Here is a 15,347-nt window from a genome sequence, read left to right as displayed (position 1 = left end):
AGATATCCTTACAATGGGTTTTCGAGGTTACTGTAGGCAGTTCCACGTACATTCACTTTTGTCCAAGATTTCGACATCATACTCTACATTTTACTCATTCTTTCCACCCGTTTAGTTTACTTTGTCAAGCTTTTTTACTGCCTTCAGTAGAGTTAAGTGGTAGCTAAATCGGACTTCAAGACAAGATTGGTTTTACTTGCAGCTCATCATTTGATTGTACCCACATCCCAATACAGATGTTTACGCTGGGACTCCGCTCCAAACACCATCGCGTTATCCTGTGAGCTATTGAGTCTAGGTACCCAATGGCTTGTGAACAACACTAAGGTGCAGGCACATTCAGCCAATGAGTTTTAAATGAGACGAAGTACTTGTCCTGGACCCCACTTCTGACCATCATCCAACTTTACTAGAAGTACTTGTGGTTACATGACGATATCTAGGCTATCCACACAGGATGTACATATTCCAACAGAAACTGTTCTATTGCAACCCGTAACATCAACAACGGGAATAATTCAGGCGTACAAATGAAATACTACCACTGTTGTCACTATTTTCCTGTTTTTGTTTCGACAACTTATGTGTCAAACCCCAACTTGTGACTGTCTACGTTTTAGCTCTCTTATTTCTTAGGTCGACCAAATAATTGCTTACAGCACAGTAGGTTGAAGTCAACGAAACCTCTGTTGTGATGACTACCCTTAAGCGGTGAGTCATTAGGCATCATATCATACTAGTATTTGATTAGTTCTGGTGTTAAGCGACATTTAGTTCACCTTGTATAGCTTAACTAGCTGTTCTTTTTGTTTGGACTGTCAGTACAGTTCTAAGTGGAGTGGTTAACATATACAAACCTGATGACCGTATTACCGGTAGGTATCGACAGCATCTCCAAACTTTGTCCTTTCAGTACTTGTGATTTGTAAAAACTACTTTTTTAGGTCCGAACCAAGCGCACACACCTGTTCAAGAGCCACAATATACCTATGGTTATGACTCGAATAACCATCAGCCCCCTCCGTACACTGACTATATGGGACCTCAGGTAAGATGTATAAACAGTTAAATTCAATAAATGTATGATCGTTAAATATGGTTGTGAGTTATTTCGCTTTCCCAGCAACCGTTGTAATGTAAAATAATACGTCAAACTGAAGAGACGAGCACCTCGAAAACCATACTTATATGTTTTGAAAACAAATAGGTTTAGATTTATAAATAATTTTGCTGCAGATAAGCCGTGGTTTATCCCTATTTCCATGTATTACACGATTTACAATATATATTCAATCCTATCGACTTTTCTCAGCTGCCATATCTAGTCGGTTGTTTGGTGCATTGAGGGTAAAATTAATTCTGTTACGGCTTACGACCATACTTTTAGCACGACTGTTTTCTTTGTGCATCGTAAGTGAATTCAATGTTCGTGTCTCTTAATGGATGGAGCAACACTTTTAAACATACGTTCAAAACCGGGTATGGGTTATAAAATATGCAGTATGCTACAGTCACAAGACTGGCTGAGTCTTAGGGAAATTGTATAATCGCAGTTGTTCATGCACTTAATCTCGTGACATAAATGCAATCAGCCCAAATTTGCGATAGAAACGTCTGGAAGCCAAGTTGTTACACATTAATATACAATTTTCATAATATTCAACATTTGCTTAAGATTTCTGTCTATAGTTCATAGCTCATCCTTTGTAGGTAAAGTGAAGCATAAATTTGGGGTTCATTGTCCTCAGTTTAATCTTCACTATTTAAGTTTCATTTAATACAAGTACCTTACTTCACGAAACTATGGAAAAGTTTGCCAGACATGAATCCCGACCGAATAACTATTTCTTAAAAAGCAAAATCCACGTTTTAAGTCTTTTCCAAATCACTGACGATATTATATGTGCATGGAGGTTGTAGTTTTTTCGGTTTGCATATACTGTCTGAAATGATCGAAAGGCAAAATCGGACTTATCAAGAAAACATATTACAGTTGACAAAACGTATTAATGAATAGAAAGGCTGTACATATATATATATAAGTATATTTGTCAGTCACTGCAAAAATAAAGTCCTAATATTTCATCAGGTAGTCTTTCCATATTCACTCAATTAAAAGCAAAATTTTAAATGAGAATTTCAAATAAATCCCAATTTTACTGAACTTTTTTGTTAGGCACAAGATTATGAATCGCCCGTAAATGATTTTAATGGTCAGTATGGATATTCCACAAATTCCACACCTACCCAACCTGGCTATAGTGCTCAATGGGGTAAGCTGTCTCTATTTTCTTTCATACTCCAAATTCTTCGTGGAATTTTTCAAACTTTTTCTCCGATATGTTACGTGGTCGACTAGACATCATATATTTGTTTAGTTTTAAGGTTTTTCAACTCACGTAAGCGTATATCTTTCCTCCTTCAAGCTAACCACATTGTTTAATATTCAGTCTCATCCTTTCGTATTTGGAAGCAGTGAATACAACTCTTTCAGGAAATATCGCCTACTAGATGTGACTACGTCCTCAGTCATGCGAAAATATTGTTGACATCTGTAAAAGCCGCGATCAGAAAAATTTCAATACTGTGTTGTATGAGCTTTCACCATTGATCTTTTTTATATGGTTATTCTATGAGGTAGTTTATGTCTAAGATTTCATCAACATAATTCACCTGCCGTAGTTCACCATAAGAATGTTATTTTAAACATGAGGCCTTTTCTCTATAAATAAAGCTAATATTTACCCCTCTCCCCTTGTGGAATACAGTGAAAGATAATCTCATGTACGCTGATTGATACTATTTTGTATATCGATTCCAGTTAGACTTTTGTTCAAGCAAACAGCATAAACCTCCTTACAAACTACCGTATTCAATAAATTTCTTTAGAAGTTCCAATATGGATTGATGCGATTATCATTCAGTTTTACTAAATGTTGGAATACTAATTCTTGCCAGCTCTTCATGTTTCCGTCGCATATATTTGAAAAACTGTGCTTACTAATGACACGCTTCGGGAGGGGATTTCCAGAGTTCTAGTAAGAAACCGTGATCACTGGAGTTCAACCGTGTTGAATGTAAGGCAGTTACTCATCAAAGATATTGGAAGGCAGTCGTGCAATATCGTGGATTGAATGAGTTAGACTTGTGTACCATTGTATTCCTTGTCACTGGTCTGGAGTTCAAGGGTTTGCGTACGAGACCGAATTTTCTAGGTTCACTCTTGTGTAGTGGAATCGTGAATGCTCACTGTGTGGTCCCATACTAGGGCGAAACTTCTATACAGTACTTCCAAGTTCTCACTGATTATCTAACTTCGGCCAGTTAGTGACCTCAATAATCTCCATGACCCCAAAATTGATAAATATTTGGAAAGTATGTCACATTGTTAAGTAATTTATGGTTAGTTGCTTCAGACGTAAACTTATCAGAGATTTATTGTGTACCATAAGTGGTATTCAGTAAGTTACATGTTCCTTCTGTTTTAATGTGTCCAATTTTCTCTACATTCTTATACTGTAAGTTTTACAAACTGTTCATTTTATACGTCATTTACCTTTACTCTAATTTTTTGCACCTCATACAATCTATTTTTATTTTCAGGTGGGAATCAATTTCAAACTCCATCACACGATTCAAGTTATTGGTATCATTCTCGTGAGCCACCAACTAATAGTCAACCACGCTATCAACCTCCTCCGTCTACGCCTATACTTGAACAAGTAATTCCCGATTTAGTGATTAACACTCATTATTTAATAATCTCTAAAGTCACTTATATTTATATTTCAATTATATAAATTTTTGATTTGTGTTCTATCAAGGAATAGAAATGATTTATTGTATTGTGTTAGTGTGGTGGACGCTGCTCGCAAGATTGCTTGTAAGTAGTATGTTGCGGAAAGTGGTCTCGAAGTTGTTATTGTCATCAGACAGAATGAAGAGTTTCAATGCATCGAAGGCATGACGTGGGTAGAGCACTTGATGACCAGACGACGACACCGCGAAATGATCTAAAGCTGTATATGTCTTATGTAAACCCTTTGTAGTTTCTCTTAATAAACAATCCTTCTGCCCATTGTTGTGTTATACATTAGTAGTGTAAAGCTGTCAAGTTTTCTCAGGGCTATTTATTTATTAATATATCGAAACTTTTTTATTTTAGTGATTTGAATGTTATATTTTACCATAGTTTTGTTTTTACTCTTTCGAAATCATATTAACTCACAATGAATTGATGTCATGTAGTTAAAGAGAAAATGTTCAGTGTCCACTTGATGAAAGTTCTTGCGTCCTCAGCTAACTCTTAAGTTTGATAAATGTTAGCTAAATGCATATTTTGTAGGGAATTGTTGACTGATTGATTATAGCTGGTAGCTTGTATGAAACCTACTAAAATATACGTTTGAAGTGGGTGACTTGTTTAATTAACCTATTATACAAAAACCTCTATATTTTAAAGGAGAGGTCACAGTTTGATCATATATGCTGATAGCATTTAGTTTTGAATTCCACAGGCTTCCCAGTTTAGTTTAGCCTTTATGGTATTATTTCATTATTGTTCACAAGGAACAAAGTCAGTCAACTTTCGGGATAAATATGTATATTATTACTGGCTACATTTTTTAAATGAAAGCAGGATAGATGGATTTTCATTTGTACAGCTTAATCCTTCAAGGTTGTCTCGTTGTAATATCTGTTATCGAGCTGACAGTGACAGGTGACTATGTTTGCTTTTTTATGCTGCTTATTTTACATAAATTAAATCAGTAATCTGTTCTGTCAAACAGTTTTATTTAAAATTTCTTTTGATCACTTGTTTTGTTTCTCAATGATCAAAGCAACTTGAATTCCAACAATAAGCTCCAGGTTCAAATATTACTTCGGTTACTGTATTTGGATAAGCTGGTCGTAGTACCACTGACCCTCCATTTAGAATCACTAAATTAAGTACACATACTTTTACCTGTTAAATGAGTAGTTAAAATTTATTTCTCCTAAAGAGGTTTAACTGCTTGTTTTCACTTTCTTTTTAGAATCGAAAACCTAAACTACGAATATACTGTAAATACTGTGATGTAGCATTCACGGATGAGAATACTTATTCCATACATTTGGATACTGAAAGACACATCCGTAATTTCAAACGTAGCTTTAATACAACTGAGGATAGAAGGGGTAAAGGAAAGTCTAGAAGTGACTATCGCAGAAATAATGTAAGTCATTTCATTTTATATTTATTCAGCTGTAAAGTTTACACATTTCATTTTCGTATGTTGGTTTGAACAATTAAGTAGTATCGATACCATCAAAACGTTTGTCTCCAAACCTAGCAGACGATTTTCACTTGGTTACAAAGGTTCACAAAACCAAAATCGACTCAAATCGCCGCACTGCACACTGGATAAAACAATAACGTAAGAACTCCAAACAAATGAAAACAATAAAAAAATTATCTGTAATCGGTTATAGGCTATCGCTGGAAGTTTCTAGCGGTGAATTACTACGGTCTCACATCGAAATAAAAAATAAATCAGTCTGATATCTCCTTCCCGTTAGTAACTTTATAGGTAGCTCATCCCAATCATTTTTGTTTTTAGAGATTAAAATCCAATCCATGAATGCTAGTAACCTGTATATGTATCATTCTATGAGTATATATGTCCCTCAATCATAAATTAACTACAAAAGTCAGTACAGTTTTATTCGTAGATCTTAATAGTCATCTTTGATAATCTAAACTGCATCCATCATAAACTTAAATAATTACTATATTACCATGTCTAACTACTTCGATGTGTTATTTAAACGAGATGATGACTTCATGATTAATTCCTCTGGGATTTCGAACCAGTACCTCATGTGAAATGTATTACCAGTTAATTTACTCTACCACACTCTGTTAAGAATTAGTTTTATTACATTTTTAGAACAAAAACAGAAAACCTAATTTCTACTGTGAGGATTGCAAACGATCATTTCAAAGAAAAGAACAATACCGTGATCATATCACAGCAGAAGGACATATGAAAAAGTCTGATCGTAACAGAAATGAATCAGACGAAGGAGAAGCTGTAAGTGTAATACATGTCACGAATTTTTATGATGATTGTAATCTCATTTTCCATCTATTGGTCTGTAACTTGCTTAACCGTTCATTGTTTTTTTAAGTTTTGGCTTTCATTCACGTTCTACTAATTGGAGTTTTTACAGCTTGTTATTTGCCATTACAAGTGCTACTCAGATTTATTGACCTGGGTTACTAAATTGTGCTTCGTAAGTAGTTGCAATTTGTATATCATTGGGAATTCATGGAGTCAATTTTAATTTCCAGAGTATTTTTCAACTTCTAAAATTAAACTGAAGTTTATGTTTCAACAGTTTGTCTCTTCTGTTAATTCTAGACTACCTGAAGTTTGAATTTAGGAATTGGTTGCTTTCTAAAAACATGTTGCAATATCTATTTCAGTTAATAGACTAGATGTAGACAAACTGTTGTTTTCGTAAAGAAGTTCTCATCCAAGTTTATATGGGTTATCCTCTGTCTACGTTCTAACAAATTGTAGTCCACTCTCATCTAAGGACTAGTTCTGTTGCTAAACGTATAACCCTAACCAACTCTATTGGTAAAATATTGTCTTGGCTGTTGATATGCTATAATCCTAACTACTTAATTACAGACTCGAATCATGCTCTCCCTACTTCAGTCTAGGCAATTTAGTGCTATCGCTAGCTCTCATATCGTGTATAATTCAAGACGGATTACATGAACCTATACTTTGTAATTAAGTCTTCTATAAAAATATTTAAAGCGTTTCACAAACGTAGGGTGGTTAGAGACCTGAAAATGCTCCAACACCACAATAATCTCATCTTCTTACTCACTTTATGTAGTGATCATTGGATCTACGTGATTTACCACGTAATTGAGTAAGACATGTCAAAGACCGACTTCGTTCCGTTCATGTCGCGGCCAAATTTGTCATACCTTCACCCTTTTTCGAATGCTTATTTTGTACTGTACTTGTGTTTTGGACATCTGAGTTATCTTCAAAAGGGGGTTTTCCTCTGCAGTTATCCTTCAAAAACGGTTGTGTCTGGAAATATCACCAGTGAATTGAAATCCTTGTACAAAAGCGCTTAAGGTTTAATGATGATGTACAGTCACCTGTGTGACGTAACAAACTACTGAAGAGATTATTTAGTCGTACAATTTCTCTCTAATTTTGTCATCAATGATATTTTGATAAAGAGCTCCAGAAGAAATTGCTCGATGATAGTATAGACTTGTTATGTGATGGGAAAGTTAATCCTGAATATGTGAATAACATTTTCTTATTAGACAGTGATGTATGGGTTGTCTAAATCGTACTTAATCAGCTATCAATTAGCGACCGTAGATACAATATGTATTCAGCACCATCTTAGTTTAAAGTACTTATACAAGACTGGTGAGAGGCTATACACACTTTAAAATAAATCGTCGAAAGTATTTTAAAGGTTCACTTATCTGTTCCATGTCTAATTGGAATCTGCCTTGTTATGAAAGTCAAAGTAGTGGTGTATACTTGATCCATGTTACCTTTGGTTCCATTGAGATGCTGGTCGGTACACTACTTCAGTATGATGATTTTCATTGAACGTTTTTAGGCTTCAAAAAATGTCATTTCGTTCCGTTTAAAAATGTGACAAAAATCTTACATTATAAAGTGTGTTTGTCACATTTTCAGTCTTAAATTCTTATTAACTTCATTTCCAACTGACTAACCATTTTTTGATTGGTTTGCAAAGAATTAAATGATTTCAAGTAGGTTTTTTATTGATAATGTTTCACACAATGAAGGATTGTTGGGACCTTATTTCACAAGTTTGTAATTGGTTGTGTATCACATTTACCAAGGTGTTTTCAAGAAACAAACACAATGCTTGACCAAAGTCTCTTTAAGCGTAGAATCGTTCTTGACTATTGGATTTCATAAAATTTATTGTTTAATCGTATTATGATTGATTTTAACAAATAGAATATACCATAAACTTTTTTTTTATTCAAAACAGAAAAAGGCTCCAAGACGTACAGATTATTGTGATGTATGTGAACAAACATTTCAAAATGGTCGTCACTTTTATGCTCATCTAAAGTGGAAAAAGCATAAACGTCTTTGTAGAGTTGCTAGACTTTTAAGAGCACAACTGAAAAAGACACCGGAAGAAGTTGCTAATGATCCATTGGGTTCATTCACATTATATATGAATAAAGGTAAGTCCCTTATCCTCGAAAATAGTAAGTTTTTGTTTTTTAAGAAGCAAATTATTACTGTTTTTATTGAATGTCGTGCATATTCGTTGCTTAAGACTAACTTAAGATCTAATTTAACCATTTCTCATATACTTGTTCAGTCTGTAAGTATTACTGTAAATGTAACACTAGTCCACACAGTATTGAATTCAGTTACACAGAATCTCACCATTCGATGTCTGTTGGCTTTTATTTTATTGGATCACTTCAAGTTGTTTGCCATCGATTTTCATACGAAATCCTTTCAGTCACCGTGTGATCCAAATCTAAAAACTATATCTTCTATGCCTCGGAGACAATTTCGTGGCCTGTAAGCATATCAGACTAATATAAATTTTCCAGTATTGGCATTTTCACGTTTTCTTTTTATGAACTGATAAATATCCTTAAAAAAGATGACTGTAATATTTGATTTAACTCTTATTCTGAAATATTTGAAAAAATCATCTGACGTGCAGAGTTTGTCCGTGTAGTAAAATCAGTTTATGTCGTTACTCTTAGTTTGTTCATAAACTTTGTTGATCATTATGTTACTGCAGTCAGTCATTTATCCTAAATTTTTGATTTTAAATTTCTTCCAGACTGCTCTGTTCCATATGGGAACTATGGAGACTGTAAGGAAGTCGAATTGGATGCTGGAAATGCATTTTTGCAAAAATTCCTCGACTTGAAACATTTAATCTCTCAAGAACCAAATCCAGTTGGCGAGGAATTTATTCAGGAGGTAGGTTGAATGTGAAAAACATTCACCGAAAACTTTGATTCTTGACTGCCTCACTGAATATCCTGGGTTACTTGAGATGATAATGATGATAATCATAATAATTGGCCAAACGTCTAATAACTTTCGATTAGTTATCGTGGGGCTACTACAAAACCTTTACAGAGTTGCTTCAAAGTGACTTGCGTTGTCTAGTTTGTAATCATTACATCCACACACACACACAAAGATAGACTTTATAGTTGGCTGTAAAACCTACCAATCTTACCAACTTTTCTTATTTATTATTAGAGAATCTTTGGTCATCCGCGCATTTATGTGTTGGATTATTGTGTCCTTCCATTCAACAACAGAGAAAAAGCGTTAATCTGTGTAAAAGTAAAGTTATTTTAAAAAATATATATATAAATGTATAGTAACATAGAAACGTAGTATCATTTACAAATATTAACATTCTGTATCGATAAAACATTGGATCAGTTCATGTACATGTGAAGGTGTGTGTGGCTGTCAAAATGTTAAACTCCTCTCTGTCTGTCTCTCTCTCCCTCTCTCTTTCTTCATGAGATTGTGGTGTAAGTAACAATTTATGCACAGACAACTTTGAATATTCAGGTAAGTCACCTTTTTCAGAAAGAAAAAAAATTAACAAATAAAAGTTTTTACTTCGTATTTTAGTTTTAACAACAGAGTCTTCCAAAGTTGCAGTCCCATTCTCCTTTTCTTTAAGATTAAAAATCTAGTCATTAAAAACAAACAAATCAGTATAATTATATGAATAGCGAAAACGTTCAGTCATTGGCATGGGTTTTAAAAATCACTATCCCTAACAAAATAAAACTCAATTCATCATAGCTAAAGTGTTTGTTTGTTAGTTTGTGGGATAATGCAATTGTTTCTTTTGTAATCATTTGTATTCCATAAAGAAGATAAATCTCAATTAAGTGGTCAGCATAAAAATGTTTTTTGATTCATTCAATATATTACTTACGCCTGTTACTCCCAATGCAGCATAGGCCGCCGACCAGTATTCTCCAACCCACTCTGTCCTGGGCCTTCCTTTCTAGTTCTATCCAGTTGTTGTCCATTCTTCTCATATCTGTCTCTATTTCTCGGCGTAATGTGTTCTTTAGTCTTCCTCTTCTCCTTTGGCCTTCAGGATTCTATGTGAGGGCCTGCCTTGTGACACAGTTGGGTGATTTCCTCAATGTGTGTCCTATCCACTCCCAGCTCTTCTTCCTGATTTCTTCCTCCGCTGGAATCTGTGTAGACAACTGTTGATAAACACTTGTATCTTCTGGATAATGGCTTTCGTAGTTCTCCACGTCTCCGCCCCATACAGTAGAACTGTGTTAACATTTGTATTGAAAATTCTGATTTTCGTGTTGGTTGACAATTGTTTCGAGTTCCAGATGTTCTTCAGTTGTAAATATGCTGCTCTTGCTTTGCCGATCCTCGCCCTCACATCTGCATGAGATCAACCGTGTTTATTAATGATGCTGCCCAGATATGTAAAGGTTTCCACATTCTTCAAAGCTTCTCCGTCAAGTGTAATTCGATTGGTGCATGTTGTGTTGTATCGGAGAGTCTTGCTTTTCCCTTTGTTTATATTGAGACGTACTGCTGCTACACTGATCATCTTCTCCTGCATTTGTTGTTGCGTGTGTGATAGAAGAGCCAGATCATCTGCAAAGTCTAAATCGTCCAGCTGCATCCCAGCTGTCCACTGTATCCCGTGCTTTCCTCCAGATGTTGACATCTTCATGATCCAGTCGATCACTAGGAGAAAAAGAAAGGGTGAAAGTAAGCAATCTTGCCTAACACCGGTCTTTACCTCGAGTGAGTCGGTGAGTTGTCCTCGATGGACGATTTGGCAGTTTAATCTATCATAGGAGTTCCGTATGATATTGTCATTCAATATATATTTTTCATTATTAATTTCTAGCTGATATTCTGTTCAATTCTTCTAAGTAGTATTCGTAGTAATATAGTGAACGAAAACTCGTGTGGAAGACTAATTTATTGTTTAATGCATAATTATTCACTGCCTTCGTAAAGTATGAAAACTATACACTAAATACATTATTTGCATATCTTCGTTCAGTCTTCCTTTACGTACTTTATAATATCCCTAATTCTGTTGTTATTACAATTATTGTTTGTTTACGTTTCTGTTCTCTTCAATTCAATCTTCTGCAAGCATTCCACTTCCGAATGGTGTTACATATTACTTATATCTATCACCATAAGTAGTATACACCGTAGTAGTGCGAGTAGTAGTATTCTGTCGGCATTAAATCTCATTTCTAATAAATTCACCAAATAATAATGATTTTTTTCTTATTGAAGGAATTATCTTTGGTCTGATTTTTACCTAAAAAAATAACACCATACTACTGTATCCATTAGAGTATTCGATTTCAGTAATTTCTTTAGGAATAATCAACTGTATATGGTTATGCTTACGTCTCTGTAGAAGATAATTGCTCCACATCTTTTGTACCACTGTTAATAAATAGATTTTTATCTCCCTACCACACCCCCACAACCTATCGCTTATCTCCTATTATTTTTAGCAAGTATACAATACCAGAGATTTGGAATATAGCTGTTCACTTTGTAAAGCGGATTTAGTTGGAGCTGATGATATTGAAAATCATCTACGTACTCTTACACATCAAAAGAAATATAAAGAGAAATTTAACTTGGAGGAATTTGCATTTGAAGAAGAAATGAGATTGTCTGCATCCGATTCGGTTTTTGCTGTATGGAAAACATGTCAATCCAGAGCTAGTAAAGTGAGCCAGTTTCTCTTTTATCGATCTCACTATTCATTTTGTATTGTATTCTATTAATCAGTATGTAGGTTATTAGATGTTGTTGATTTCATGAACTACTGATTCGAGTTAGACAGACATCTACTAATAAATAAGAAGCATTGGATGGTTCTTTTGTCTTATTATGGGACTCTTCAGGACTGTGCACATTCACTACCCTGTTGAGGACCAGATCCGGGAGTTTAGGTCCCACTCATGAACGTTTGACCGTTAGATCACTTCTTTCAGTACTTCCTGGTTTTTAGTGCATGTCTAACTTAAGTTGGTTGATGATATCAGTAATGGATTGTATTTATTAGTCTGTTAGTTTAGCAGTTTTATTCTTCGCTAAAGGTTGTGTTTTATCTGTAAACATGTGAATATCATAATAACAATAAAATGTACAGAAAATGGATCTATCCATAATTCGTCTTTGCGTTTGTCTAAAAAACACTTCAAAGACAATTTTGTTTTTCTGTTTACTTTCATTTCATTGAAACTAAACTACATATGTGTTGAACTGTTATACTGATTATAATGATAAAAAAAGATCCATTTCAATTTTTATAACATCGAGACCATCAGTGCAACAAATTGACAATAATCTATTCATAGAAACTGGATGTTTTTCTTGTTAAATGTGTTGATAGACTGTAGTTTTTAACGTAATCTTACTGTTCATTTTCCATTAATAGGAATTAGCAAGAATTATCGGAGAAAAAGGTTTTCATCTATGTGTTTGTGGTTTCCGTATTACTTGCTATGATGATATGCGAAAACACTTTCCAATTAAATATTATGATATTCATCCACGAATTCGTTCATGGAAGAAAAGTTTGGAAAAATGTATTCGATCTCGTGCTGATCGTCATAGGATTGACTATAGAGATTGTTACGTAAGTTATCAATGACAAGCATTATTCTTACTATTACTATTATTATTATTAGCTTTACTCACTATTATATTTTTTGGTACAACATAGAATTCTCAGCACAAAGTATTTCAACAAGTTCCCATTTCTTACTTGGTCGATCCTGACGACAAACATTGAGGGGTCGCCAGCTAGAAGTTAGCAGTCCAGGAATCGGCATCGAAATAATGTACATTCTTTTCGCTTCTCGTTGCCGACAACCTCGTTATCTCTGACTGGGCTTGTTTTGCAGCTTGTACAGAGGAAGGTTGTTATAAGTTTTGTTGATTGAATGCTATACTCGGGTCCTAAGCTATTCTCGTGATCCCCAAGCAAAATCTACACAGCAACTTGAACACGAAAGAAAAGGCGCAAAATATGCGAGAAGCACTTTACTCCAAAGGTTCATTTATGTATAGAAAATATAGAGTTTTTATAGTATTTTAAAAGTCCTTGTGTTTTCCTGAAGATTCTAGAATGCTACTAAACATAGTAGCAGTGTAGTAATCAACCAATCAGAAACTCTACATGTGACTTGTTACGGATTGCGTGATTTTTATTGATAAAGATTTTGAGTACATTATATAGTTTTCAATAACGAAAGGATATATTTCTCATTAGAGAGGTCATCAATAAATAAATACTATGTTATGCTATAAAAATATCAAGATAAGCATCGAATGAGTATTAATTGTAGCGTTGATCGAAAGGAAAAAATTGATGTCTCTATATTCAATAAACGACACTTGTTCTCCGTGAATAACGTGATTGTGTTTAGAGAAACTGATATTTCTCGCTTTTGTATTCATTTCATATAAATTATATCTAGGTTAGTATAAAGATTATTTCATTATTCAGTCAGAATAAATTTTCCATTTGTTGTTTTCTGAGATCACATTTTCTCAGTGGTTTACACAATACTTCCAACGGTTGATAAAATGCTGTCTTCCTTTCCAGACTATCCTAACTTTATTTGGACTCCCCAGTCACGTTATTGATATGAAAAGAGAACATGCTTTAGAAACTGCCAAAGCTAAATTGTTAGAAGATTCTACAAAAGAAGAGTCTGCAACGGATGCTCGTAAAGATGATGAAGAAGAAGATGAGGAGGAAAATGACGATGAAGAAGAGGAAGAGGAAGAAGAACGAAAGTCATTCAAAGAAGGTAAACATCCTACAGACTCTACATCAAATACAGAGTGTGTTGGGGATACACATGCGGAATCGTCGTAGGGTATCTTCTCGTTAAATGTTATACATTAGTTGTAAAATACATTAAAATGGTTATTTGGAGAACAAATTTCGTTCTCGCTTTTGTCAGTGCTATGTAAGACAATGACCGGTCTTATCTTTGCTCGTTTCGTCTATTAAATGTTATCATTTCACTTACTCTTTCGTCAAACTTTATCATCTTGTCTCATTTTTTTCGATGCATAAATAATATCCTTTTTAATGCATCATCAAATCCACATTTCTAAATTACTCCCGTTTTCGTTTTTATGCATTTGTTATACGTTTAAGAGTAGGTTGTCTTTTTTTTTCTTACTTAATTGGGATTGTTTGAATTTATCCGATCGCATTTGATATGTACCAATTTTCCAATGCTTTCAAAAACTTCGTAGTGTGACCATGCCCACAAGTTCCTGCAGCATCCATTTTCTGTTGTTATTATTAATATCACTATGCACGCTACTCTTGCTATTTCAGTTTTACTAGGGTTAGTCAAGTTATATCTTCGGATCTCCTATGCTTCTTGGTGGTCATCATACCTATAAGTAGGTCATATCTTCAAGATTTAAGAAATTCCTACACTGCGAATCAGAACAAGATTGTCCTTAAGTAGTACACTTGTCATTGCACTATCAATTTGTACTTTCTACTCATTCTTATTTAGTCCATTCCACTGACGCCTAAACTACTGTGATTGGTTTATAAGTGTTTTCGTATATCAAAGCCTGATGAGACTGAATAAAAACAATATCCGCCCATGTATGTGTTCTAATTCATAACTGCTTGAAAATTCTTAAAAAAATTATCCGAAGTCAAGTGTCTTCTGCAGGTTCACTTATTTTTGACTTCACCAATTGATCGCAAGCCGGATACCATTCCTGTCTACTGAATTCACCCTCAACGGCTAGCGAATTTCAAGCTTTAATTGCTTCGACAACAACTAAAGTTAATAAACCCATTTGGGCTGTCCTGTTGCTTGTTTACTGGGCACTAGTTGTACATTCGTCACCTGGTTAGAATACAACGCGTGGCTGCTACTGATTGAAAGACCGTCTAGCCTAGTAGTGTATTTGTCATATATTCCTTTTACATGGTTAGATTCGTGGTGTATTGGATGCACTGCAAGAAAATCACAAACCATGAGAGATTTAACTTCCTTGGTCATCAGTCGAGATGTGTTCACGTCACCAGTGACTCGAATGGTTCCTTTGTGCTAGACAAAATATATAACCGGGTTCTGCATCGTAGTGTCTAGTACGATGTAAAGCCCCCATGGGTTATTCTAGCTCGCAGACATACATTTATTGATTATTCTTGAGTCCCATTTTGACTTGATAAATTATTAGCTCATCAGCATTGGCTTTTCATGTAAA

At 34.6% G+C, this 15,347-nt stretch overlaps 1 protein-coding gene across 1 annotated transcript in view; it reads left to right on the top strand.

The window, feature by feature from the left end:
- Nucleotides 1-15,347, top strand: part of Smp_127780 (hypothetical protein) — a gene marked incomplete at both ends in the record, with an annotated part of 60,069 nt that overhangs the window by 4,718 nt on the left and 40,004 nt on the right. Inside the window, 10 exons of the mRNA XM_018798592.1 lie at nt 945-1,048; nt 2,177-2,273; nt 3,604-3,722; nt 5,037-5,216; nt 5,931-6,074; nt 8,056-8,257; nt 8,878-9,020; nt 11,594-11,815; nt 12,529-12,729; nt 13,702-13,808. Coding sequence (XP_018653519.1) covers nt 945-1,048; nt 2,177-2,273; nt 3,604-3,722; nt 5,037-5,216; nt 5,931-6,074; nt 8,056-8,257; nt 8,878-9,020; nt 11,594-11,815; nt 12,529-12,729; nt 13,702-13,808 — 1,519 coding nt within the window. The remainder of the gene's footprint in view (nt 1-944; nt 1,049-2,176; nt 2,274-3,603; nt 3,723-5,036; nt 5,217-5,930; nt 6,075-8,055; nt 8,258-8,877; nt 9,021-11,593; nt 11,816-12,528; nt 12,730-13,701; nt 13,809-15,347) is intronic.

This window comes from Schistosoma mansoni, chromosome 7 (genome assembly GCF_000237925.1).
Source record: "Schistosoma mansoni strain Puerto Rico chromosome 7, complete genome".
Taxonomy (NCBI): domain Eukaryota; kingdom Metazoa; phylum Platyhelminthes; class Trematoda; order Strigeidida; family Schistosomatidae; genus Schistosoma; species Schistosoma mansoni.
This window is presented reverse-complemented; position numbering and strand designations above follow the sequence as displayed.